The sequence below is a fragment of the Accipiter gentilis genome, chromosome 33 (genome assembly GCF_929443795.1).
Source record: "Accipiter gentilis chromosome 33, bAccGen1.1, whole genome shotgun sequence".
NCBI lineage: Eukaryota > Metazoa > Chordata > Aves > Accipitriformes > Accipitridae > Astur > Astur gentilis.
The window spans coordinates 14088265-14115774 of NC_064912.1; the positions used below are offsets into that span (position 1 = coordinate 14088265).

At 49.2% G+C, this 27510-nt stretch overlaps 1 protein-coding gene across 4 annotated transcripts in view; it reads right to left on the reverse strand.

The window, feature by feature from the left end:
- ADAP1 (ArfGAP with dual PH domains 1) overlaps nt 1-18730 on the reverse strand; it is a 62103-nt gene extending 43373 nt beyond the window's left edge. The window contains exons 1-4 of one of the 4 annotated variants that reach the window (XM_049791609.1): nt 18675-18730; nt 18364-18528; nt 7690-7820; nt 6270-6361 (exon numbers count right to left, since the gene is read on the reverse strand). In XM_049791609.1, the coding sequence (XP_049647566.1) occupies nt 6270-6361; nt 7690-7820; nt 18364-18448 (308 nt within the window). In that variant the 5' untranslated portion in view covers nt 18449-18528; nt 18675-18730. The other 3 variants (XM_049791612.1, XM_049791610.1, XM_049791611.1) reach the window with 3 other exon arrangements.
- Nucleotides 18731-27510: the final 8780 nt, after the last annotated feature.

Here is a 27510-nt window from a genome sequence, read left to right on the forward strand (position 1 = left end):
GACAGCTGTGGGGCTTCTTCCAGGCGCTCTGTGCGTCGTCTCAGCTTGAAGAACCCCAGGAGTGATCTGCCACCCACCCCCCAAGACCAGTGGCCAACAGCAAGCTTCTGGAGGAGAGCTAGAAGACGGGGGGTTTGGCTATCGAGGCATAAAAATCTTGCATTATGGATTTGAAGAAGTTAAAGCTGAATTTGAGTATGCAAAATCATAACATGCTTAATTAAAATGCTAACTGGTTCCTTTTTTGTTTGGTTGTTTTACACGCACGGTCCAGTTCACCACAACGCTATTTTTCAGAATGGTTAAACACAGATTAAAAACATGTAGGAAACAGCCTCTGTCGGTACTATCTTAACCTTGCAGCAATTTCCTTTGGAAATTAAAGGAATCGATATGAATTAACATGCTTACGAGCTAACAACAAAGAGAAAATGAACGACAAGCGGAGAAGACCCCGTGGCCGGTTCGGACTGAAGAAGCGGGCAGATCTCAGGCACTCGGCTGATGGCAGGGCGATGCTCAGGCAGAGACTTGCTGAGACCGAGTGCCCAATTTGAGCCACCACAGGAGGCTCCACTACTTGGGAACTGATGAGGAGCCATTCCAAGAGGCCACACTGCAGCACCTCCAGCTTTACACCCAAGACATCAGGCACTTTTGCAAGCCACAGATGTAAAATCTGAAGACCCTTATTAATAAATAGGGGCTGGAGCAAAACACTCAACTTTACCCCTCTGGACATTAAGCATTAAAGAAGTTTATAGATAAGGTACCAGCAAAAGAAGGAGGCAGAGGAAGAGGAGACCAGGTGAGAAGTTTGCATCGTTGACCATCATTACGCCCCATGCATGGGAGGGGGCCAGACTGACCTTCGGACACCAGACTGAGGTGGTGGGCTCGGTAGCTCCTCTACCAAACGAGCCAAACTTTGAGTGATAAAGTAAGAAAAAAAAATCCAGGTATTTACTAGGCAATTTCCTCTCTGCACATTTTAACTGTACTGTAATACAAGCCACTTCTGCTAATAACTGTTCTTCTTCAGATGACTGTATAGATGACTTCTCAATATGTGAGCCTTACTGGGATACATCCTCTCTCTGACTGACATCTCATCGCTTTCCAGATAAGACAACCACCCAGTACAACTCATGCCATTTCATTCTGCCCCATTTTTCCTACCAAGGTACTCAAATGTACTGGCAGTCCGGATATTTAAGTGTTCTGCATAAGGAGCAGATGTAGCTCCCACTTACCCAAGCACAGAGAGAGGAGCAGAGCAATGCACTGCAGCTCAGATGCAGTTCCGCAGAACGATGCTGTGTGTTCCCAAATCAAGCCAAAAGGCAACAGAAACTGCCATCAAGTATTGGGCAGGGACATGGATGTATTTTCAGTACTGCAAAAGCCCAGTAAGCGCTTGTCTCCATCTTCTTCCACCAATTTTCAGCCAAGCCTATGACTGAACAAAGCCTTTCTTTTGCTTTTACTCAAAAATGATGCTACCCCTGTTGCTCACTGGTGACTCAAAACTCAACCCTGTGCTTGCAGTGTATCTGCCCCAGAAAAGGCTTTTTTACAGCTCTCAGTCTGCTGCCATGGTGTACAAAGCTGGGCCGTGACCACTCGTGAACATCCAAAGAGGGGTTTTGTGGTTTAAGTTCCTCACCCAAGGCTCTTTGGGCCAACGCTGCGGTGGCGTAGGAACATCCCGGAGTCTGGGATTCATTTCAGCCTCAGGGACTCCCCAGCGGTACAGAAGTTGGCTGCTCTGCTCCTCACTGCTCCTGATGCGTGGGCCAAGTTACTGGCAGAAACAAGATGAGAGGAGAGGACAGAAGGGGATTTTTTTTATTTTAGGGTGGGTGGGTTTTTTGCCTATGCACAGCTGGTAAATTTTCCCTGGGTAATTCCAGAGCACCCCTCCAACTTCTCTAACCTTCGCCAAGTGTCTGACAGAGCCAGGAAGCCACAATGGGGTTTCTGCAGGATGCAGAAGCCAGATGCAGCAGGCAAACACCACGTATTTCCCAAGGAGTCAAACACAACATCGTAGGCAAGAAGAAAAAAGGACAACCTGGCACTGCAGCACTTCTTCCCTCTTGCTCTGAACTTTGCAGTTCTTCAAGCAACCAAAGTAGAGGGATTGCAGAAGTAGCATTATAAAATAAAGAAGCTTCAAATGAACAAACAGCCTGTCCTTATTACAGCTCGTACGTTAGCGTCCTGCCGCGCCAAGTCCGAGGGCAGCTCCCACAAAGCCTGCCCAGCCGCTGCTGCCGGCCAGCACGGGTTGTCGTAATTAGAAGCATCTAAACCTCTTGATGCTGCAGAATGTGGGTCGGCACAGAACGGCACGGCGCCAGCGCTGGATGGAGGTGTCATCCATCGCGATGTTCCCAGCTTACAGCCCTGGGTAACAACCACTCATGCTATTGCAGTGACTGGACTGCAGCGAGGTGGGAAGAAAGCTAAATATATCCCCCTTTAAGAAGCAACACTCCCCTGCTCTTGTTTAGCATGCATCTGTTCAAAGGCATAGAGAGCCTCTAACTAGAGGAAGAAAAATACAACCTGGCACACCATCCTCAAAACATTCCCAACATGCAACGTACCCACAGCTGCTTATACTGCAGCAGTGTCAGAAGGAGATCTGTTACTGCAGGTGGTCGCATCTATCCCAAGGCACCCTGCTGCTATTGCAGAGACCCAGCAGCGCTGGTCCGGAGAACACCTCCATGAGCAGAGCTCCAGGCTCAGCTCAGAAATCAGGGCATCCAGGCTGAAAATTGTCCCAGTGCAAAATACGCGCAAGTTGGGAGGACAAAAAGGGCCAGAAATCGGTCTTCCAGGCGCTTGCGGGAAGACTAGCCTTGCCTCATCCTCCCAATCAATCCATAAATAAATAATAAAAAAGAAACAACAACAACCAAAAAAAAAAAAACCACCCCTTAACCCTCCTGCTCCTGTTTCTCATAGGTTATAAGCCCAGCAACCTGCCTCTCCATCAGGAATCGGGAAGGGCTATGGACAGAGCAGCCGCCCCAGCGCCAGCACAGTCCCCGTGCGCTCGCAGACGGCTTTGACAGGGCTGCGGCTGGAGCTGAGCCACGGCTCGCAAAGCTCCCCAGAGTGCGACTGCACCGCAGGACGGAGGAAGAAAAATATTGTGTCGGCAAAGCCTGAGCTGCGCTATCAAAGGAAGCCAAACCAACCGAGCACAGACCCAGCCGCAGACTTTTCTGCCAGCCCAGCAGCAGAAGGAATGAAAATGCTTGTGGTCTCTAAGCTGCCTGAGCTGCAGGGCAAGCTTTCGTTATCTCTCACCCTGACCCATACAAGGACAGTCGGATACAATTTGCACGCAGATCTCAGGACACCGAAAACTGCAGAGGGACCTGCCCCGCTTCCAGCCAGGCTCTCCCAGCACGAGCTCTGCATCCCCTCGGAAAAGAGCCAGGACTCTGCTCCTGAACAACTTGAATCTCAAATAGGGCCCTGCCCTGTAAGGACAAAACAGCAGCTAAGGCTGGAGTGCAACATCTAATTGAATTTAACTGAGACTTAAGAGTAAACAACATTAAATCACCTAGAATTGTGTTTCTCCTACCAATGACAACTCGGTGAAAAATCTCACTTCTCCATCCTTAAGACCACAAGTACATGCAAGTCTCAAAACGTCACAGCCGACTGCTGGGATTTTGGAGCTCAGCGATACAAACATGGTGCTGGATCCTCTCAGGACCACGACAGTTCACAAGAGCTGTCTGTTCACCAAGGACGGCATCCACCTCCCAGCTGCTGGCAGAGCCAGCAACTTCTCCTGCCACCTGGGTAGTGCGCAGAGCTTGGGGAACCCTTCTTCTTCCTTGTACCAAGGAGACGCTAAGGAGAAGGCAAAGGAAATAAGCACAAATAACACTCTGCCAAAAGATTTTTTTTGTTTCAACACAAGTCTGTGGAGAAGCAAGAGGGAAATTATCAGTGATTTTCCTTTTGTAGATGCACCATCTTAGGAAGTGCAATCTATTTACGCAGCAAGATGCAAGAAGCAATTGATGCACAGGGATAAGAAGGATGCTAGAGCCATCTGCGAGGAACACCACAGATCCCATGGGGACATTGAGACATGTATCATAAAACTCTGGCCACCAAATCCTGCAGTACCAAGACACATCTGTCCTTGGGCTGCCAGCTCTGCTGGTCAGCAGAGGCATGATTTCATGCACAGAGATGGATGGGTGAACGTTGATTCAAGAAAAGTAGGAAGCCTGGCCTGCGTTAAGTGGAGGAACAGCAGTCCTGTTGTCTGAGTGCAGACAGGCAGGAGCAGGCAGGTTTTGTCCTTGACTGTCACAAGGCAAGTCCCCTCCACCTCCTCCAGCCATCGGGTTTGAGGCATTACTTTTCCATAATGAGTCTTTACTAAATCACAGCCCTGATCTTTCAGATCCTCACCCACACAAGCACTTCTGAGTCCTCAGGAAACCCCACATGAAGCATCTTCCCCACCTTCCCTAAGCCAGGACTCGGGGGTGATGCTTGAAGACCAGTTCAAGGTGGGAAGAGAACCTGAAGGGTCCCAAACTCCCAACAAGGTCAAACATATGCAGGCCCTTCTGTCTCTCTGGGGAGAGACAGGGTTAAAAACAAAAAAAAAGTCACTTTGCTGAAGCTGTTTTTCTGAAATGAAGGAAAAAAAAAAACCAAAACCAAAACAAAGGTGCTGCCATGTTCAGCTGCATTTGCACCATCTCCTCCCCTGGACTGCGGGATTGCTCCAGTTGGGAGCACCTTCCCGGTGACTTCTCCTTGGGCTACCTCCCGTAACAGCAGAGGTATTCCAGAAATAGGAAAGATAAGAGGTTGGGGCTTTTTATCCTGGAGAAAAATAATCCTAGCAGATAATCACAACACACTTGGAACGTGCCCTTCCACAACACACGGTGGCTTTGCCAATCTTCAAATCACTTCTGTACTTGTAGGAACGGTGGAAGCCACTGCCAAAAGCCATTTTAGATCAAAACCAAGAACTGGGAACATCGCATAAATGGATGCTTTTTTTTTATTGTCAGGTCAGGCAGCGCCACTCACACCTGGGCCTTCCCAGTCGTAGCATTTGAGCATCATCAAGTAGGGGGTAAGGGATGCATCGCTGATACATTTCACAGGCACAACAGGTGCCCTCCCTTGTCTTTACTATAAAAGGCTTTTTCCATGACATAGGAAGACAATAACTCTTCTTAACAGCTATTACAAGAAGATTAAAAATACAGATAAAGTCACTTCAAGGATGAGCATAGGTACTCATGAACACTTTGGCACACCTTCAGTATGATTTCAGATTTGGGGAACAGAGCAGAGCCTTCCTACCCTAACACCTCACGCAGGGAGCCCTACAAACCCTTCCAGTACTTCTGTTTTGGGCACCTCTTATGATGCCCGAGTACATCATTTGGCTGCTCAGAGCCTTGCACACCATTTTCACACCACCGACCCACACCTCCCTCTTCAACTAGTGACACCCAGTTAAAGCAGCAATACTGGGAGGCATCTCGGGGACCAGTACTCACTGGTTTGCTAATACTAAAGTAGTGGCTCTGGAAATTATGCTCTCCAGACCCTCTGCAAAGACTGGTTTCACAAAGATACAAAACCCCCCCTGGTACTCTGCAGGATTGCAGCGAGCAAAAAACCAATTTCAGTTCATCATCTTGCTCCCTGGATGGTACAGCATATTCTGGCTGCTCAGCCCTCTTTGGTCTACAAAGTCCACGCCAGCTTACTCTACGCTGTATGGGAGACAATACCTTTTCACTTGCCTTCATGGAGGAGATTGTCATTTAGGCAAAAAAAGAAAATTCACCACCTTGGCACTAAAACTCAGCATTTTGCATTACAAGTAATCTAGCATCTCATATAGCAGATAAGCAAGTTCTGTTTTGATGCAGAAGGGTTGTTTGAAAAGGCAGAGGAAATCAATGGGTAGAAATTGGCATTTTTGTAGCCTTAGAAACTTGGAAGAGTCTGGGGAACAGACAAACTATTGACTTCTCTGCATCATCTCAAGTGTACTTGTTTAATAAGATCCCATACGTTGTATAAACTCTACCATATGCGTGCAGAAGAAAAAAGATTTTCAGGGCCTTTTATAAATGAAACCTCCTTTGTGGCTAAAAAAAAAAAAAGTATCATGCTAAAATTAAAATATTACAGCCACTGCAGCTGCACAAACTAATAAATGCTGTTTACCAGCAAAGGTATTTACTTACTGACAGTCAAGAAATGTTGGCTTGTAATAAAACGGTGGCATTTTAGATTCATATTTTGCTTTTGCTACATTGTTTCCATTCGAGGCCATAAACTGTAAAAAGAGAAAAAACACAAAGAATTTAAAAATGTTAACGATATTCTCCTTTGTCCTCTTTTGCTTCTACAGAGTAATAAAATTATTGGGATGGGGCCTCTGTTCACTCACTGAGGGTTTTCCCCAGGACTGTGCACAGAAGGGATGCTGCAAAGACTGTGCCTGCAAACCAGTGCTCAGAAATTAATATTGATTATTATTGCCAGGGCTCTCCCAGCTTAATACGATGCTGGGGACAGGTCCACATCGCAGTCACACACGCACAATCCCCACAGGAGCAGAAGGCAGCACATGGTGGCATTTCCCGCTGGGAATGAGATGGCTCCCAGGGAATCCAGCACAGAAATTAGGTAACCAGAGGCCAAAACCTGATGCCAACTTTAAGACCCCGTGTATTACAGCTCCAGCAAGGTAATAGTCTTCAACAATATGCCCGTTGCTTTGGATCACATCACTTGTTCCAAAAGGATAATTTCATTTTTGCAAAGCCATGCCAGCAACCTCAGAAAGGAGTTTGAAGTATTGAACAAATAAATAAATAAATAAAAATTCTATCTGCCCTGAGAGCCCTCCTTTCCTTCTGATCTCTTATACAAATGGCCAGTTGAGAACTCTGCAAACAAAACCATGTATTTCCCTATTCATAAATTCTATTTAATGAAAGTAATTTTGTAAGTGTAAAAAACCTACTCTTTTCCAGGTAGCCATCCTAAATATGTTTTGTCTTGTATCAAATGCCGAGCATACAAGCATAACAAGCAGCCAAGCTTTTTTCTCTTTTTTTGGATAAAGATCAATGACTGGTAGCGTTCTTCACGCCTTTAAAGACACCAATAGTCAAAGCAGATAGGTTTCCTAGGTAGGCTTGCCTTTAGCAACAGCACCCAAAACTAGGCAGGTATGTGCCATAAACAGAGAGGATTTGTACTGTGAGGGTTCAGTTCTTCAAGATGTGAGTTTAAGAGTCTTCACTGCTACGTGGAACAAAGCCAGAAATAGCGGAGCTGGGCAGGGGTGGTAGGCTAGAGATCTAGTCTACCGGCTAGGCTAGGCTAGAGGTAATGTAAAAAAACGGGAGAAGACAATTCATTTAAAATTAGTAATTTCTACACACTCTTGTTCATTGACATTTTTATAGGGCTGGGGGAAACCCTCACAACTTCAAGAAATGGCTATTCCATTTTTCAATCAGCATCATGGACCTCATTCCCACATTCAGGAAATATCTAGGTGTGTTTTCTGAAATCACATTTGTTGTGGCGTCTTTAGAAAGGACTCTGTTTTACAGCTTTGCTGGTAAAACGCAGCAACCCAAACTCACGTACCTCCACTTGAGCATCATCCCAGTCATCCAGACGGACCGACTTCACTTTGCTGACTTGGGGAATATTACGATGGATTCCTGAACAATTCAAGCAGATGAAGATCCCTAGGCTGTGGGATGCCCAGTCTGGGTCTGAAAGCAAGAAGGAAAGAGAGAATTGCACTGGACCAGTCGATCAGACTCGGCGCAGGAGAATGGAGACATGGGGCAGGACAACGCACGGCATGGCAGGGGAGTTCAGGAGTCAACAGGTCCGAGTTCCCTGATTTTAAAGACATCAAATAAATATACAAGAAACTAGAGATATGTGCTAGTTTATATTGATAGCAATACAAGTTAAACTAACAACAGATTTGCAATCTCAAGTGCAGCTGTTATTCATTAAAACCCAATATACAGACAATCGCATATGCCCAAGACCTCCAAAACGCTCCGCTCCACACTCGCAGCAAGAGAAAAGGTTAATGTCCCTCTTTCACCAGCAAATCCCACCTAAGCACTGCGTGGAGCAGAAATTGCACAATTAAAACAAACAGCTCAGGGAAACCGCTATGCTGCTCCCTTGCCTTGCTACGTTTTATTTTATTTCTTTTTTACAGTGGGAGTGCTCCACAGAGAGTCTTTCCTCCCACAGCTACGGCTGCCCAGCAGCACAGCCCTCCATGCCAGGAGGTTTCCAGCCCTTGCCTTAATGGAAAAATGCTGCCAGTGGCAGCTCTGTACTTTCTCTGAGCAAAACCACGCGCTGTTTACAGCCCAGAGCTGACGTCTCGCACAAAGCTCTTTAAACACAAGTCCCTCGCCTCCAAATTCCTCCTCGGGAGAGGCGCTGCCTGAAGCACGGAGAGAAGGAGAGGACCCGGAGGAGGGCAGGGGCTGGGGGCAGGACACATCCACCAGTGTCCCTAGTGCTGCCTCCCTAATAAAGCCGATACAGGGATCTTTGTTTGAACTCCGACTGGCAAATGTCAGCGCCCGCTATTCCAGCTGCGCCCCAGCAGAAAGAGCTTCCTTGCAAGTCACCAAGTCAGCCACTAAATCCTCCACCTCCTCCCAACGGAGGTCCCCTCGCCCCATCCTCCCCCAAACCCTCACCGGTGGGACCCCCACCACCACCCCACCGCATCGGGTTGTCAAGGGGTAAGGGCAAGTCTTCCCTTCTCGCAAACCGTCGTCATTTGTTTACTCCCCCACAGTAATTACACTAAACATTCGCTCCTCACAGCGCAGCAATTATTTATAAAAAAAGCAAGGGAATGTGCTTTCTCCTCCTTATACATATTTAATGGTCTGGCTATGGCAGCGCAGCGGGAGCAGGCTGGCGTGGGGCAACGAGGTCTGCTACCAGCCCCTGCCCGCGGGGACGGCCACCAGCCTCCCCCAGCACACCCCAGGGAAGACAAATTCGGTTCCCCAGAGGTGGTGGTGTTCAGATATAAACCTAAGAGCTAAATGGGCAGCCTCATCGGACGCGGCTGGGTGCCCACCCGGGAGAGGGGAGAAAATTCCCAAGCTGTTACGAGTCCCGTCAACCGCAGCTCCCTTGGCACAAGGCTGGGACCAGCAGCCGCAAATAAAGGTGGGGGTTTTGGGCGGTTTTTTTCCTGTTTCACATGGTCTCCCATCCTCATGCGAGGCCATGACAACCACAGCTCAGGCCTGGCAAATATCAAACCAGTCAAGTCGATCTAAGCGCACCACAGCAGCGACCGCGTGCTGCCCGCATCCAGCCCTGCCCGTGAGGACACGGGGTGCTCTGCCCCACCAGCCCCGACCCCCCCACCCTCACCCCACTCCAGGTGACTCAGATTCACGCTACACCCGAGGTCAGGCACCCCCACGTATTCCGATCGCAAAGATTGCTGCCAGTTATCGGGTTATAGGGTGGAAAGAATCAAGAATTTTGCACGCTCGCGCACATTTCAGTGCTTTAACTCCTCGTGTTGTCCTCTCCCATCTCCGAACACGTGGCCGTCATCAAAGCCTGGGACCTGCCAAACTTCCTACCGCAAAAATAGTCCAAGGTGCAGCACTGCTGGCCCAGGGTAGCCCAGGACCACGAGGCCAAACGATGCGAGTCGGGCAAGGTGAAAGCATCAGGGCATCTTGTTGAAAAACCCATCTCTGACTTCCACGCAGAGGACCAGGCACAAGGAAGGGCGAGAGGGTCCGGAGGACAGGGCGGCCACAGAGAAGTGGCAGCAGTGAGGAAGAGGAAGCCGTGGAAGTGAAGTCTGGAGTCGTGAGCTGATGTGGCCACCGGCTCCCTGCGCTTCAAGCCTTCCCGGTGTAATGGGATCCGAACAAAGCAGTGCCCGACTCAGGGAAATGGCTACCAAAGCATGCATGGGCCTCCACAGGTTTTATCAGAAGCCCCGACGCTTGTTTTGTGTTAACAGATTTATCTTAGGCATGCAGGTGGATTTCTTCATATTGCCTGCAGCTTCCTAGACTCAGGTTTCCAAAGTCCCCTTGGAGAAGTAACCCCTCCGCTGCCCGCACTGCTGTGTGCAACAGGACCAGGAGACATCACACCTTCCTCCAGCCAGGGATGAGGACACATTTGGTGGAGGAACATCCTGCAAGAAGAGCCTCAGGCTCAGACAGAGGAGACTCCAACTCCAGCGGACACTGAGCCAACTCATACCCAAGCCATCTCTTCTTGACGTGGGTAAACAGACCCTCAAGCAACAGGTTTCATTCACAACCGGGGCTTTCAAGCATTCTGCTCGCCCAAACAGTATCTTCTTTAGACAAGACTCTTAAAGATGCTTCCCCCCTCCTCCACACCATGTCAACCCATGTCTAATAAAGAAAGCAAAAGCTGGACTATATCATAGAATCACGTATGCAGGGTCACAGGTGCATGGTTTCCAGCAGATGACAGTACTTGAGAGGAGCACACAGAGATGATGGGGTCAGTGGGGACCCAACCCTTGGAAGGGATGCTCTCAACTTGTTCAATAAAACCACACCTGCTAGCTATCTCCTCCTGGTCACCTTCCTTTCAGTGTTTCCTCTCTTGCCTTGACCCAAGCTCCACATCCATCCAACACCAAGAGCATCCCACACAGCAAACTTTGAGGAGCACCGTGACGGAGCTGCACATTTCACTTGACTCACCAGACCTGATACTAGCAGCTTGCATTGCTGCCATATATTAATAGCAACTTCCTCTTCATTGCTCTTCTTGTTTTAAAAATGCATATCTCTTAAATTCAAAATCATGCGGCAAGGGTGGATGGAAGAGTTGTAGATGCGCAGCTGGTTGCGTGCTGCTTTCCTGTGACAGCCACAGCCCAGAACTACACAAATTTGGCAATCGGTTTTAGTGCCAAAAGCAATACCAGGCAGGAGGAGAGTTCAAAGGCCTCGGGCACTGAGTGACCCCCATCCAAAAAATTGCTTAGTAGCAAAATCCCCGAGAACCAACCCATCTACCAGGGGAAGTCTCTCTTAAATGTCACTGTTGTTATAATTTATTAGAGAGGTCTCATGGCACTTGCTCTCCTGGCTGAAGACATCTGACTGAGAAAACAAGCCAGCCCAGGCCTCTCCTGGACTTTAGCTGAGGGCCAAAAGGAGCTTCTAAGCATCATCTGAACAAGCCAGAAGGTTACGGACCCACGCGAGCCCCCGGGCTGGTGCAACCCTGCGACACCTCGTGCCACCACTCTGCCCGTGGACAAGGAGGAGGAGGGTGGAGAATTCACTGACTCCGTCTTCTGGAGGGCTCTGCCAACGCCACTACCCCTTCTCACCCGCTCCCTCTACTTGTGACACCATTTTTGAAGAAACCTAGCTATGAGACCACTACTCCCACACATCTTCTGCAGGAACTGGTGACAGATCCCCAGGCAGATGGCTGCCAGCCGGGGCGAGCACCCGCTTCTGCGGGGATGCTTTTCCAAAGCCCTTTTGTAAGGTTTGGGGCTGTCAGTGGCTTCGGCGCTCCCCCAGCACATCACAGTGCCTCTCTCTTCGTTTCTGCTCGCCAGCACAAACGATGTGAAAAATTCTCAGCTCAGGAACATGGCAGATAACGCCAGGGATCACCGACGTCGGCATAATCACAGACTCCAACCCTTCAGATGACTGCGCCATTGCTTCAAGATAAGACAATATCTTATCAAGCACGCAAATAAATTCACATAAGCATCTTCATATGAGACAAGTGAGTTTTGGGGCAGCACCGCTAGTTTAATGAACCAGTGACCCCAGGCTGTACGGCTGGCAAGCTGAGGTCTCCACAGCTAGGTGAAATCCACCTTGCTGCTAGACACTTCTACAGCTGGAACACGTTCTCCGTGCTGGACATTACTGGGGAGTTCAGTAATTTTATTTAAGCCATTTTATCTGGGCAAGGCCCAAAAAAAGTGCATTGAAATGGCAATCTATCATAATCTGGACCTTTAGGGCACTGCCCAAAAAAGATTTTTTTTTTTTTTTCCTAAGCCTCCAGAGTTTCAAGCAAACAGCAGTGAAGCTTAATGAAAACTCTCCAGCATGCCTAAGTTCCACACAAATTACTTTCTTCCATTATTTCAAGCCAAAAGGAATAAAGACTAACAAGGAGCAAGGGGAATATTAAATCAAATACAGTGTTGTAAGTGCAGAAAGTCTCTTACCGTGCAGCATCACTGCTCCAGAACAACTGATGTCAGCTCTATGCAGCTTTCACTGCTCAATGTGGCAGAGATTTCTGGTCACTTATAAACAGATTATAACAACTTTCAAAATAAAAACTTGATGCAACTTCATTTTAAAAATTAAATAAATAACCAAAGCTAAACTAAACTCAGGAGAAGGGTATTGGGGTGGTATTTTCCCATCTCCTTCATCTGAAAGGGAAGGCACAGCCAGAGATTACAGAAGCATCCAGAGCAAAACTAAAACACTTGGGCAACACAGCTAAATTCAGAAATTAACTTCCCCACCCAGCCTCTTTTGCCACCATGAGCCCCAGGAAAAGCCAGTGCAGAGAACAATGAATTCTGCAGCTTGAACCCAATGTTACTGAGCATAAGAACAGCCCACGGAGGGAAAAACTGGACCCAGAAAAATAATAAACAAAAGAAACAACATAAGACATAGGACATTTCATACAAACCAAAAGGAGAGTAGAGAAGATTGGAAGTGTGATGGCAGTGGAATTTTTTTTTTTTTAAAATAAATAATCAATATTTCCTGTATCCAGAATATAAAGATAGGGTTCCAGTTTGATAATTCCCTAGATGCATCAACCCAAGTAAAATCACGTGAAGTAGAGCAGTAGGAGGCTCAAAGCAGCCCCGCGGCAAGAGCAAGAACTCAAGAGTCTCAAAACTTACTCGGATGCCCCAACTCCACCTTTTGCCTTAAACTGCAATTATCACTACATACGGCACAGTATATTGCTGACCAAGGCAAATATCTGTGAGAACGTGGCCAAGGCACAGCAATACGCATCCTCCAGCACACAAACGATGGCCTGACCCTTAATTAGCTGCCTGGCTGCATCCCTGCTACACCAGCTGGGTGGGAGCCGGTGTTTTGTTGGGATGGAGATTCGACAGATTTTTCTGATCTCTCTCCCCTGTTTGAGGGGATAGAGACTAATTAGAGGGGAGAGGAGGACCTCTCAAGGTAGGCAAAGCCTTTTTTACCCTGCCCTAGAAAGATAACTCACGCCCTACGGTACAGGATATAATCACGGGGATTTTGGTGCAATCAACACAAGCAAAAAAGCCTTCTCTGCTTGCCACTCAGCTGCTGCTGATTCCCTAAATGCCCCAGCCAGGAGAACCTCGTGTTCGGCACTGAAGTTCTGTTGCTATTTACTTTGGGGAAGGATTAGGAGGTCAATAAACAGACCCTGGTCATGCATGTTTAAAAATAACAATAAAAGCCATTAAAACTGAAGCCAAACAGCCTCCCACCAACACTCCTCTCTAAGTAGGAAAATTTCTCAGTGAAGGCACTAAACTTGCCAAGGTCTTTTTATTCAGCTGGCAGGTCTCAGCAGCCCCCTCTGCTTGCTGTCTGCAGCCCACAACGGTGCTGGTCAGAAAACACCGTCACATTAAACCTCCTTTGTTTCAAAAAGTCCTGCTTATGTTCAGGGAGAAGGGCTGGCAAATTCCCGGGGGGGGGGGGAATTAAAAATAAAAATCACAATTTAAGTGAGAGGACAATGGAGGTGCGGGAACAAGTTTCCACTTTTAGCTTGCAAACGAAAAGCCCGTTTCACGCCATTAGAGCGGCAAAGCTCTGGAACAGCTTTCCAGTAGGAGGTAGTGGGGGCAAGAGAGAGAACTAGCTGCGAGGCAGAGCCCATCGCTCCAGGAGGGGCTGGGGAGATGTCAGTGCAGATGACAGGACCCCATGACTCTGTTGTCTTCCCGATCTGTGTTTTTAAGGACCGGTGGTTGGATAAGGGAAGGAAAGGGTTGAGATCAAATCCTTTCAGCGCCCTCCTTAATCCTGAGCGAATCAAGCAATCCCCGGCACTTGTGTGTTTCCCTCGAACCACCACCCTCACTTCAGGACATCAAGGGAATGGAAAAGCTTCACCTGCTTTAGAAATGAGAAGACGCTGGGCCTGCAGGAAAGGTGTTTACGACCACCTCAGCCACGCACCACCCACCCTGAGGCTTTTATATATTCTGTTATACCAAATCTGCTTGGCTTTGCAGCGCAAAGCTCCGATACCGGAGTCCCCTCCATCGTGAGCCTTTTGCTTTTCCTCCGCCCCCTGTCCCCCTCCGAGCCTCGGGCACAGAGGCCGATGTTACCCAGGGTCCACGTCCCAGTAATCCATCCCAAATAAGAGAGATGAAAGCGATAAAAACAAGCCACATAAACTGCTGCCAGAGGGTTTAAACTGCAGGATCGCTTTGATGGGATTTCCACTTCTGTCTTCAGAGCTTCACTGTCCTCCTACAATGTAAAATGATTCTCGCTCCATGGAAACACAAGCCTAAGTCATAGAAAAATGGAGTAAAGAGAGAAATACTCAAGGTCTTGTTATGCCCTGAGATAACCATCCGTCTCATGATGTGAGGAAAGATTGCCTGAGACAAAGAATCATTTAGGGGAGGGAAAAAAAAAAAAAAAAAAGAAAGGCTGAAATGCCACATTAGTCTTGAAGAAAAAAAGATTATTCTAATACATGGAGAGCCATTACACACCAGCAATTCAGGGAGATTGCTCAGTTTGCACTTAAGACCACATTTACCATGCTGTCTTCACTGTGAAAGCACATCTTTAAACCCACCAAAACAAACACTCTGCAAACCAACATCTAGGACCCTGACTCCAACACAGAAGTATGTAATGACAGGGGAACCAATACCCCAGATAACGACTTTGTTACAGGGGCTCCTACCCCAGAATTCAGTCTTAAAGATGTAGCTAATGCAATCTCATTATTCATTATGGATGGATGACAGTTTTGCAACTGAAACATTTTTTATTCAAAACAGCCTTTCATTGCAAATTAAGGTTTTGTAGAGATACAATTAATAAAAACTTAACTAGAAACTTAAAAAAAAAAAAAACCAACAACCTGCAAGTGAAAAATGTAACCTCTCAGGTATTTTTCCACTCTGATTTTCCACTTCTGCTTTAGCATCCTTTCTGCATTCCCAGCCGTCGTGGCCAGGGCCATTGTAAGCTTGTTCTCCCTACCTGAAACATGCCCTCAAAATCCGGGAGGAGTGTTTGAAAGCTCTGCTTTTGCACAGGAGGTTTTTTCCTGCCAGACACGCACGCCAGTCCTGGGGAAGACACAGATCTGACCTTCCTGAGCATCACATTCAATACCACATTCCAGCCAGCTGCAAGCATACATATCCTGTGGACAAACCAGGGGAACACATGCCTCGAACATAGCAGCCTTGCTTGCAGGACTTGGCCACTTAAATAATCCTCAGTCACGATTAAGTGGCAAATTCTGGCCCAGACCCGGGCAATCAGCAGGTTTTGCCTAGATCTCCCCAAGGAGATGTGATGACCCTGCAGGGGATGAAGTTACTTACACAGCCTAGGAGGAAAAGCACTGCCTCCCCTGATGTTCCCTGTCCATCCCGAGGCTTTGATTTTTTGCATGGTCACAGCCTAGCCACAATGATGCCAAGCTTTCTTTTTCTTTTTTTTTTTTATTTCCCTCCTTTGCATCAGGAACCCAGGCTTTTGTTACATGAGTATGTAATACCTGGGACGAGCTGTTACTTCAGGGCTATGGCTACTGAGCCTCACTCAAATGCCAAAATAGCAGGGAAGGAAAAAAAAAAACCAAAACCAACTTTCACTGACTGGCTGATTTGTAAAACAAATATTTGAAGAGCAAAAGGTAACCCAGCTGGCTTCCAAATACAGAAATTAAAGTGACTAACAGAGAATTTTTCCCTGTTACATTTCTGACCCAACCTATTCTTTGTTATCAGCATCCCTGAGCTAAATGGCTACCTCTTATCATAGATCCTGTATTAACTAGGGATTTCAGGGAAAGAAACACGCCCACCTGAGAAGCAGCAATAATAAATCAGAGAACTTGACCTTTTGCTTCCCCCCCAGCTGTACCAGTTCAGCACTATGACAATACACACATGTGGGAAAGCACAAGCACACCTTGCTTTCCTCCTCTCCTGGTCATTCCCCCACCCTTCCTCTTCTTTCATTCCCACTTTATTTTCTCCGCTTTGGTACTTTTCCAGTGTCTAGCTGCCCACCCAGTTCCAGCTCTCACCTTTATCTTTCTGGGCATCCCACTTCTCAGCAAAGAACATACTTGCACCCCATTCCAAAGGCTCTCTGGACACCTGTCCCGCATTATCTCATACCCAGAAGGACCTGGCCTGCCACACCTGCCCAGGATGAACAACAGAATTCAACCTGAATATTTTATATATTACCTACAGACACAAGTTAAATAACTTATGCCAAGTAGTCCAGAGCACCTCAAGTTTATTGTCACTCCCAGGCAGATGAGCACATTACAGCAACCACGAGCAGCTCTCGTTTGCTCAAGGAACTGAAGTACAGCGATCACTAAAAAAATTGGGTTGACAAACTGAGATCCAATCCCAGGGAAGTAATGCCGTGACAGTTCAGAAGAGAGGCTGAACGGTATTAATATAGCACATCTTGTGTTACAAAAGACACTGGCCCAAATTCTCCCCTCCGAGTTTCAGATTCACTAACACATCTCTGCATGCAAACGTCACCAAAAGCAAAATACGGTTTTGTTGTTTTACAAGCCCATTTGGAGCTTTTAACAACAACCCTCTTTCCCCGACGAGCTATTTTACTGACCTACAGCTTCATCCCCACCCTGCTGATGCTGAGAAACTTCCCATTTTGCAGAGGGGCTTTATATTACACACAGGGCAAGGGAGAATTACGCCATTGATCTGAATAGCCCAGGCTTGGAAAGCCCTCTCTGGGAAGGAATAATTTAGGCAGACACCTATTCGGCGAGCCCAAGCGGTGCTCAGCAAGATACCTCAAAGGTGGGTTGGTACAGTTAGACGGCAACACCAGCCAGCGGCTGGGTGGGAGCAGGCAGAGCAGCGCAGCGCTGCAAAGCGGTTCACACTATGCAGAAAGTTCTTTGTCCTTTCCAGCTGGGTACCGGGGGACACAACGCATCTGAAAGTGAACTGCAGTGTCCAGAGATGTAGATTAGGGACATAAAACCACTGGTACTGGTGTGAGCTGGGGGGTGGTGTCCAATAGGTCTTGAAATCCGAAATAAATCAATAGCCAGAAAAATAAGGTTCAGCTGAAGCATTGGGTTCTCTTTAACCTATAGAATGAGGGGCTGAAAAAGACATCCTTTCTCTGCACATCTTCAGAGCCATCCTGCCCAAGCTAGCATAAATCCAGGTGTTTCTACATGGTGTACGTGGTGATTTTTTTATTTTTTTTTTTTTAAACGGAAAGTTACTCGGTATGCAGTTCTCTAAGATTCTTTCTTCTCAACGGCAGGTCCCACCACACCACGCAGCCTCTGCTCAGCGAGAGCAAAGCCTTTCCCACGCTCACACCCTGACACCAACAATTCAGCCCCCAAAAGGGCGAGGAAGATGCCCCTAGCTCAGATTTTTCTCCCTTCAGCTCTACGGACATTTCAGCCCGGTGCACGGCTAAGGCAAGGCACCCACCCACGATCAAAGGTCGGTGGGCAGGATGCCCACGGCAACGCTTCTGGTTTCCCCCCCCCCCCATCTATTTGCTCACCGATAGGGCACCGACAAAAGCCAGGGGAGGACAAGCTCCCACCCTTGGGGGGGGACACACACAGAGCCCCCCCCGCCCCCCCAACCTCCAGCTCGCTACCGGCTTAAAGCCACCCGGGCTGCACTGCAGACCGCGGGGACCTGCCGGGGAATGACATCAGCGCTGCCACGGCCTGGCCCGGGAGAGATGGAGATGGAGATGGGGGGGTGACGATACCTCCACCGGGGCTGCTCCCCGGGTACCACCACCGCAGCGCATCCCCAGCCCTCCGCCCTGCCCCGCAGCATCCCTACCTGCATCCCCCCTTCCCCGGGGCGGGGGGTAAAGCAACCCCTCGGCGTAGCCCCTTACCATGCCGGGAGAGGACAGACAACCCCCCAAAGCCGCCCCCCCCCCCCCCCCCCCCACCTCCGTCCGCCCCCCCCCGACCCTCCCTGCCCCTTTCCCTTCTCACCCGGGGCTGCGCAGTCGGCGCACACCGCGTTCCCCGGCCGCTGGAGCAGCTCGGCCAGCGCTTTCCTGCTCCTCTCCTTCGCCATGGAGGCAGCGGCGGTGGTGGTGGTGGTGGTGGTGATGATGATGATGGTGGTGGTGCGGGGCGGTGCGGGGCTCCGCTGCCCTTAAACCAGTTTCATGGAGCGGGGCGGGGGGGGGGCGCTGGCGAGGCCGGGCTCCTCCATACGGCCCCTCCGCTCCGCCCGCTGCAAGGTGAACGGGTTTCGGTGGGGCCGAGCCCCCCCCCTCCCCCCCCCCCGCCCCCCTTACCGGGGAAGGATGAGCCGGGGAGGTTTTAAACCTGGAAACCCGGAGCCCGGAGCCGTCCGCCCGGTTACCGGAGCCGGTTCCGCCTTCCGCCGGGCCCGGAGGGGCGGAGAGGGGGGGGCTAGTGGCTTCCCTAAACCGCTCGCCCGCGACCTCCAGTGGCCACTTGTCGCCGGGACGCCCCGTCCCCGTTGTGGGGTTAGGGGGGGGGTCCCCGACCATCAGGGCATCCCTCCCACGGAACCCTCTCCGGGTCGTCTCCAGCCCCCGGGGCGCTCCCCATCGCCCAGCGGTCCCTTCCTAGGTTTAAACTGGGAGGACTGGGGAGGCGCCCTGGCCTCGCCGCCCGGTGAGGGTGAAGGTGGGGGTCGGGGGGGGGGCTTCGCCTCGGGGAGGTTGCGGTTTGCAGCACCCCGGCCTTCGTCGGATGGGGCCTTGGCGCTCAAAGCGCCTTGGTGGGTTCACGAGGAGCGCTTTCGGGGCGCCTCTTGAACGGTAGCATCTTTTCGGGGTCCTGGTAAACGTGTAACTGGTCCCCACCTGCACTCCGACACACTCCTCCTTCACCGCTGGCCTTCCAAGCACACATCGCCACCGCTTTCCACGGCTGCGTCTTGGCAGGACCGTCCCCCGAGCGTCTTCTTGTACTTTCCACCCCCCTCCATGGTATCAAGGGAGAATTGGGGGAGAAAAGACCCCCGGGGCAGGGTCACAGCTTCCCCACGTCATCGTGGCTGTGTTGCTGGGACCGAGGGCTCCAGCAGCTCATGCTTCTCCCGTCACCTCCGGGGCAAGGCTCCTGTCCTTGTTTTACCCCCTAAGGACTAGAAGGTGGCTCGGGGGGGGGGGTGGGGTGTGTGATGTGGGAAGCCTTTGGCCGAGGAGGGCTTCAGAGCCTTGTAGGCTGCTGCCCTAGCCCCTCCTGAAACCTTCCTCTCAGGTATGGGTCACAGGCATCTGCAACGCTGCTACGGCCTATTTGTAGCTCATACAGCTCTGTTTACAGAAACGTTTTTGGTTTTGCAAAGCAAGTTCCCCATTCAGATTGTCCATCTCCACTTCCTCCAACAAAGCAGAGCACCCTCCTGCAAAGCTCAGCGCACCCCGTTCGCGCTCCCCACGAGGTTCAGGGTGCGCACGAGCGTCTGCAGGAGGAGGGTGCCCATAGCTCCAGGAAAACTTCCACAACCAAATCACCATCTTGGTCCTGCAAGCATACAGACGGGAGCAGGTTCCAGGGAACGCTTTGTGGGAGAAAATACTGTACACCCCTTAAACACGGGCAGAGTCATGGCCTGGTACATTTACAGTGCCCCCCCTTGCCTGGAATACATTTTCCTAAGCGACCTTTGCATTTGCGCTGTCAGACAAACTGACTTTTGACTGGTTTCAACTGACGTCGGACTGTTCTTTGCTGACTCTATGCAGCGTTACACATCGTCCTGGCTTTGCTGGTTTTACACGCGTAGGCTGATGATGTCTGGAAACTCGTCCGCATGCTACCCAAAGGCGGAATCCCACACACGGGCCTTTTGTAGAGAATTTGAGCTGCTGCATCCAGACTCTCACCTTCTTCAACCTCCGAGTCACTAATACTACCTGGAGCAGAGCACTGACTTCTAACATCCACTGAGTAAAGCCAGCTCCAGCACAGTGCCTTAGCCCTAATCCTCGACAGCCATGCTATATTCAAGCTTGCCAGTGCTTACAGGATCAGAGCTTTACCTAAGCCCAAGCTAGGTTAGGTTTTCATTTGCGTTCCGGCTTTTCCAGAATATGCACTTGCTGAATTTGTCATGCCATAGCCAGGATGTTGCACATCATCATGAACTTATCGAAAGCAGGGGCTGGGAGGAGGGAGAGGGGTTGGCTTTAAAGTCTCTGTTTAGCTTTCCATTAAGATTTATTGATTCTCTTAATTTTTTGTTCTCCTGGTTGCTAGGCAATCCCTCTCTCTCCTCCGCGTGCTGGAAGCCAGGGCTGCAGACAGAAATTTATATCTTGTAATAAAATCAAATATAACAGAGCCTGTTGTCAATGATGAGAGAGGAGTGTTTCGTAAGGACAGGCGGAGCAGAAGAACAGGGCTGGCAAGGGTCGATCAACAGCGATCCTCAACATTTAAGTCCCATCACAATTACTCCAGACTTCGCATTGGGGAAAAACCAGCCCACGTGGGTGGAGGGGACGCAGAGAGGGAAGGAGAAAAGTTGGAACTAAATGAGCCAGAATTGAAGATAAACTTTTGTTCAGTGGAAAATCAAAGGCTTGATTCAATCTCACATACACAAAGGTCTCTCCAAAGTTTTACTCATGCTTTATCCAAGGTTAAGAGCCCGGGTGTTGCTCCGGTGTCGGTCAGCACAGCGTTGATCCAGGGCAGGCAGCGAGGCTCTCCTGATGGACACTGGCTCCTAAGGATTGTGATTCCTGGTGTAGAGCAGGGACAGCGTCACAGCTTACCATCCCGCAAGGGTAAAGGGCCGAGGTTGTCCCGGCAGGGCTGGCGGAGGCTCCCGGGAAGCTGACGGGCATCGCTGCTCAGGCTTGTCCAGGGCAGACTGTTCCCTCCTGCCTGTGCCCGCGGGAGCCGACACCTCGTCTGAGCTTTTCCCCACACTATGCCTGTGGGTACGCCCTGTCAGGGAACGTTTAATGAATTTGCTTCTACTTCTCGCAAAGTCTCTGGCCAAACTCTCTGGAGACTGGCTGTCGCTGTCAATACATCACCCTCATTCAGATGCTTTCTGTCTCTCGACTGCTAAGCGACTTGTTAAGTCTGATATAAATTTATATACATACGTATATAAATACTTACATATTTATGTGTAAAATGTGTTTGTTTGTAAACATGCACACTTTTAACTCAGTCTTTTCTAAATCGCAAGGTTGTTGCCTTAGAAACGGACGTTATTAATGCAATCTCCCGAGGTGCTAAGCACAGTGGCGGCAAGGGCAGCCTCTGGAAATGCCAGACGCTGAGGTCAGGGCAAAGGATGCTCAGAAATTCCTGGAAACCTTTTCGTCATCTCTGTGGTGACATCCTGAAAATGCACAGATGTAACTATACCTTTTCCTTGCCCCTCCATATTAGCTCCTTTCACCCCAGGACTGCCTTGTTTTGTTTTGTTACGAAAGACCCATTTACGCTGCTTTTTAGTTAATTTTGCAGCCCCAGCCCTGAAATGGCCAAATCAATGTCACAACCATGGAAGTAAAAGGGTGTCAACGCTTTATGTGACCCGGGAGCACATTCACAGTGTAACGTGGGGAAGCATTACAAATTCCTGTGTGAACAGCAAACCTTAACAGAAATATCAATAATTCATGCCACCGCAACTGCATTCAAGCAAAACTCTCCGGAGTAGTAGATACACCAGGCTGGATCCCTTTGGCTTCCTCAACATTATAGGGGAGGCAGCTTTCGCAGCTGGAGGTTTGTGCGAACAAGCCATAGCACTGGTCACCCGCACCCATGCTAAAGCAGCTAGTTTCCGCTGCAGTATGGTTTCCTGTTCAAAAGAAAAAAAGAAAAAGAAAAAAAAAAAAAAAAAGAAAGAAACTGAAATCCTAGAGGTTTTTCTTTAAAAAAAAAACAACCCCAAACCTCTTATTTTCTGAGTTATCCAGTTAAATCAAGAGTGGCTACAGCTGGGAGGGAGGAATGCCACAGAGCAGAGAGCTCAGACCAGGGCAATTAAAAACTCTTGAACTGAAAATCTGATACTGATGCCAACTTTCTCTGATTTTGAGAAAATTGCTTTATGGACCCTGTGGGATTTTTCTCCTGTAGAACAAGGAAAAGTACACGCACTGCATCTGCATGGTTAGGATGCATTGGTCAAGTTGAAGAGGATGATGCCACAGAAAATGATGCAAGGGTGCAGAAATAACAGACTGAAGTCCTACGTATGCAGAGCTGCTCTGCACCTGCACTGACCCTCAGAGAAAAAAAGGTGTTGTGCAACTCCAGAAGTGCCTCGCTGCGGGGTAAGTTGCAGATCAGGGTTTCATTACATTTGCATAGTGGTTAACTCTGTTGCAAAGCCCAGTGTTACCAGTGTGAAAAAAGGGGAGTCCTTTACTCCCATGATCTAATAGCTGAGCAAGTAACATCATGCAGACCAGACCACAGAGATCATCTGTAAGGGAGAAGACATGGGGAGAATAAGGACAAGAAGGGGGTGCAGAGCAAAGTCTCTCTGCTGATTGGTTTTAACACCATTTTTTTAGGCTTCTGCAACATCCTGGAGCTGGGAACTGCTCTCTCGTGGCCACGCCGCGGCAAAAAGGAAAGTAGCTCCAACCACTTTTCCGAGTCTGCTCATCATGTGCTCAGGACATCCTTTTAGTTTCTTTACCGCCTGCGCTCTGGCCAGGCTCGCTGCAGCAATGGGCTGGTTTGGGAATCGGTACACGGTTGCGGAGGCTGCTTAGTTGCTCTGACAGGGTGGTCGGGAGCCAAGAGACATCCCAGAGAGCAAAGGGGTAATTGATAGCTTGAGGATGTTGGATATTTGTACGTCTGCTCCACGGCACACAGGGAAATAATGCAAGGAAAACCGCGCTGCGACAGTCCTGTTGCCGTTGTACCGAACCCGTTTCATATGATGTAAAATATGACACAGAGCGGGCACCTGGGGAATCGGCTCCATGGCAGCTACCAGGCACCTGACTGGAGCTATGCCGATTTCTACAGCCTAATGACAGGCTCTCTTCTGCTCTCAGAGAAGATGAAATTAGACCAATGAAGTCAATAATTCACCTACGCCAGTGATAGACCACTGCTTTTAGCATTATTCCTGATTTATACTAATTAAAAGACTTAGGCCTGGGGAAGTTCTGTACAGAGAAAGCCAACATATGTGTGAAGAGATTCATACGTCAGGGTATCAGCTCTTCCAAGAAAAGTCAAAGTGATTATTCAGAGCTGGCCATCATCAATTCAGTCTGAGTCAGAGACAGCAGCAGGACAGGTTCGACGTGCAAACCGCAGGGTAAGCGCTTATCATGGAAATTGCTTTTGCTCAATTCCGATAATTTAATCTCTTCCTGGCTCAAATGGCTCATCCTTCCAGGAACAGCTTGGAGACATTCAAGCGGGAGCCTGGACTGCGTGATGTCCCGTTTCAGGGTGGAGACAGAAGCAGCCCAGCAACTGCTGCCTGCTCGGAAGGTGCTGGGACCCAGCGGCTGCTCCCGCCGGGGACCCAGTGCAGAGAGGACGATGGAGACACCTTAGGCAGGACCACAGGACAGAGGGGCTGAAGCCCAGCACATCACTTCTGGTCTGGAAGTCTCTGCGGCAGAGCCCGAGTCCCTCGAAAGATAAACCATTTTAAAAGGGCACAGAGGAAAAGAGAACACAGTGCAATTATAGGTCCCAGCAGTCAGTCTCGTATCACGGACTGCTGCCTTCAGCTGCTGGTCTGGCTCAGACATCTGAGACCACATCACTTTCTGTAACATTGCTCAGCTGTGATTTGAATAAAGCATTAGATAGAAACAAAGCTGTGTTTTTTCTCTCGAAAGAGATTAGAAATGATGGCCTGAAGGAAGCTGCAGAACAGCTGGAGAGGGTAATTAAGCCTCCCCCCAATTAACTTTGTCCACAGAAAGTTGAGGACCATGTCCTACCCTTCCTCTGGCTGCTGATGGAACTGTTTGGATGTCACTGCATGCCTCCTAAAAGCTCCCACAACATCGAGATACAGAGCATGCTGCTCACTTACTTATTTCAATATGTTTTGCCAAAGAAAAATCAGCAAAGAATTCATTAACAGCAATTATTTCTAGCAACAACAGAGCAGGCCTGCTCCAGAAGCCATGAAAACAACATCATGAGACCCCTGTGGCCAAAAAGCCCTTATAAACAGGTGCAAAAATAAACAATTTTATAGCAGGCTATAAAAAGAGTCCAAGCCAGGTTGGGGAATGGCAGAACAGCCATTTTGATGGCTGAGTCGGAGCAGCCACCCAGGTGACTTTTGTGAAAGAGCTTTAATAAACAAACCAGAGCAGAAACACCAACCTCAGTCAAAGAACCAGCAGGACCAGGTTACTGCTGCAATAGAGGGTTTACTATACCCGTCACTCTGTGTTGTTAGTGCTGCTGAAGTGATTTACTGTCTAAGTCAGTCCAACCGATTACAGCTGTGACTAGCCAGCTCTGGTTTCAGTGATAAGCATCAACCCCCTGCCTATTACTTGCTAAAATAAGCTGAAATAAAGCCATCAATCCAGACGTCTCTCTGCTCAAATGAGTCCTCCTAGCTGGCACCACCACACCTGCAGGTCTCCCACCGTGCATGCTGAAAGGATGGAGGTAGATGTTCCAGACACCCTCTCATTTTTCACCCACCTGGTTCTTTTTCAGCCGCCGGTAACCTCGGTGTTTCTGTCCCTTCGACCAGAACTCGCACATCTCCTATCACCAAAGCCCTGCAGTGACCTGGTTCCCGTGACAGCTCCGTGCCGCACGTGCACACGCTGAGCATCTCCCCACGCGAGGAGGCCAGGATGCATCTCCTGCCAGAGATGTTCACCTCCCTGCTGCATCCTAGGAGGTGGCAGTGGACAGTCCCTCTGCTCCACCGGACTCCGCGGCACAGTTTGGGGAGGGGGGGAGGAACTAAATCGAAACCCACGCTCCGTTCACCTGTACCACGCACACTGATGTCTGTGCGCACAGACCGTTAACACCTGATCCGTGGCATCGCCTGTGCTCTCCCATACAGATACCGGTCTGGGTTTGGGCTGCATGGACCCAGTACACCTATACCTCTAGATCAGACAGAAAATTGAATGCAGAGAGAGAGGGGGACAGACTTACGCTGCCTTAGCAACCGCTCTGAGCATGCACACGCACACCGGAGATGTGCCGAACGACAGGCACACCCCGGAGCGTGTGCTCTGTAAGGGCTGGGAAGCAGCGATGGGAGGTGAGGACGAGGGGTTAAAGACAGCCTGCTAAATCCAAGGGTCGAAGTCAGCACAGCCTAACTCCCACGTCCACGCTAAAGAGCAAAAGCTGAGGGAGGCAACCCCAGAGATGAAAGCGACCAGCCTCATTACACTCCTGAGATTTTCTATTTGGTACTTGTTCATGGGGATGCAAAGGCTCATTTATCAATGGGGGGGTTTGCTCCTGCTTGGTTCAGCATCCTGAGTTGCCAGCAATTTTCTCAGCACTGATCTGACCCGCAGCTTCTCTGCAATTCCTGATCGGCAGCGGGAATTTTTTTCCCCTTTTGGGTCTGCGTGCCCAAAACCTGCCTTCTGTAGTATGGTGAAATCCTTTTGACCATCCAGCAAGCCGTGCTACCATGAGGCTATCAGAGCAACCCAGAGAGAAAAGGCCTCTGCAGATTGGCGGCAGATTGCTCCTCTAAGCAGGCTGCAGCACACAGCATCACATCAAATCCTCAGCGTAGTCCTGGTGTCCCAGATTCTGCAGTGCTATCGTTCTCCTGCCTTGTCCACTAAGGAGAGAGGGAGTGCTTCCAAACCCTGCTGAAACCCAGAACATGGTTTGATAAGAGAGATATGTAAATTGAGCAAACAAAACTGGGCCTGACTCCTTTGCAGAGCACCTTCTCCCATGCAACTGCCTTCCCACATGCTATCCTCGATTAGCAGCTTTGCAAGCAAGATCAGAAGGAGGTGTGTGAGCAGGTTCTTGCTGAGCAGGGCTTGCTAGCAGGGAGGAAACTAGAAATCCTCCAGAAATCAGAGCTGTCAACTCCTAGAAGGTTACTAAAATAGTCAAAGGACTCAGTTGCCCAAAGGGGCTGCAGAAGCACCCCCCACTGCCTGCTTTTTAAAACCGTCAAGGTGAAGTTAAAAGCCTGGGTCATTCTGGGTAGTGTCCTTGATTTCCTCACGCACACCCCCACGCCCTTTTTGCAAGACTACTTTCCACCACTGCTCCTATCGGAGTTTGCCATAATTCATAAGGACCTGAACAGAAAAGCATCTGCAATACTGGATGGTTTAAGGTATTGCTCCTCACCAGGCAGCAGGACACGCAGCCAGATGGACCACAACATCCTCCCCCCACTAGTGGGAACCTGCCTTACTCTGTGTGGGAGCTGGGAAAGGCTGCTTGTGCAGACAGCTACACATCCCACCGGAGGCAGGGAAGCATGGGAGAGTAAGGGCTGGATTCAGCCCACCAGATCTGATGCACCTGAACTGTTTTACACTCTGAGAGAACTGTGGCCTTTGCCAGGCTATACAGTGAACGCCAGGTTTGTCTGGGGTGTTTTTCATTCAGCCAAGCCCAGCAGGAATCAGCAAGCATAAGATCGATGCACCTGCTAATGCAAGTCCCAAGATCTCCTAGAATAATGGGAATAAACAATCCAGTGGTGAAACAGTCTGCGCAATGCTGGAGAGAGAGCACAAGCATCACAACCTCTAGGAAGAGCCATAAAAATCTCTTTCCTGTATCATCATCAGGCCCAGGAAACAAAAAAATGCATCAAGGTCTATCAAGTCCTTTGCACACACACATTGGACTTCTAGGTGACTTTCTATGAAGCTCCTATTTTGAGCAGTGATCAATTATGCATTTCAAGCCATATGGCACCTTCATTCCAGAAGGAAGGCATTTTGTCCTGAAATCTGTAAGCTAGAAAATCTGCTGCATCCTGACGGAAATGCAGCATTGCCAGCTATTCACAGAAGCAGAATCATTAAGAGAAAAAAAAGAGAACCAGGATAAGATTAATCAGACATCCAATTTCCATTGAAATACCCTGGAAGGGGAAATGGACCCTTGCATGTGCCCTTCCAAACAGTCTTTTTTTTTTAATTAATCTGAGTTAGAGCTTTGATT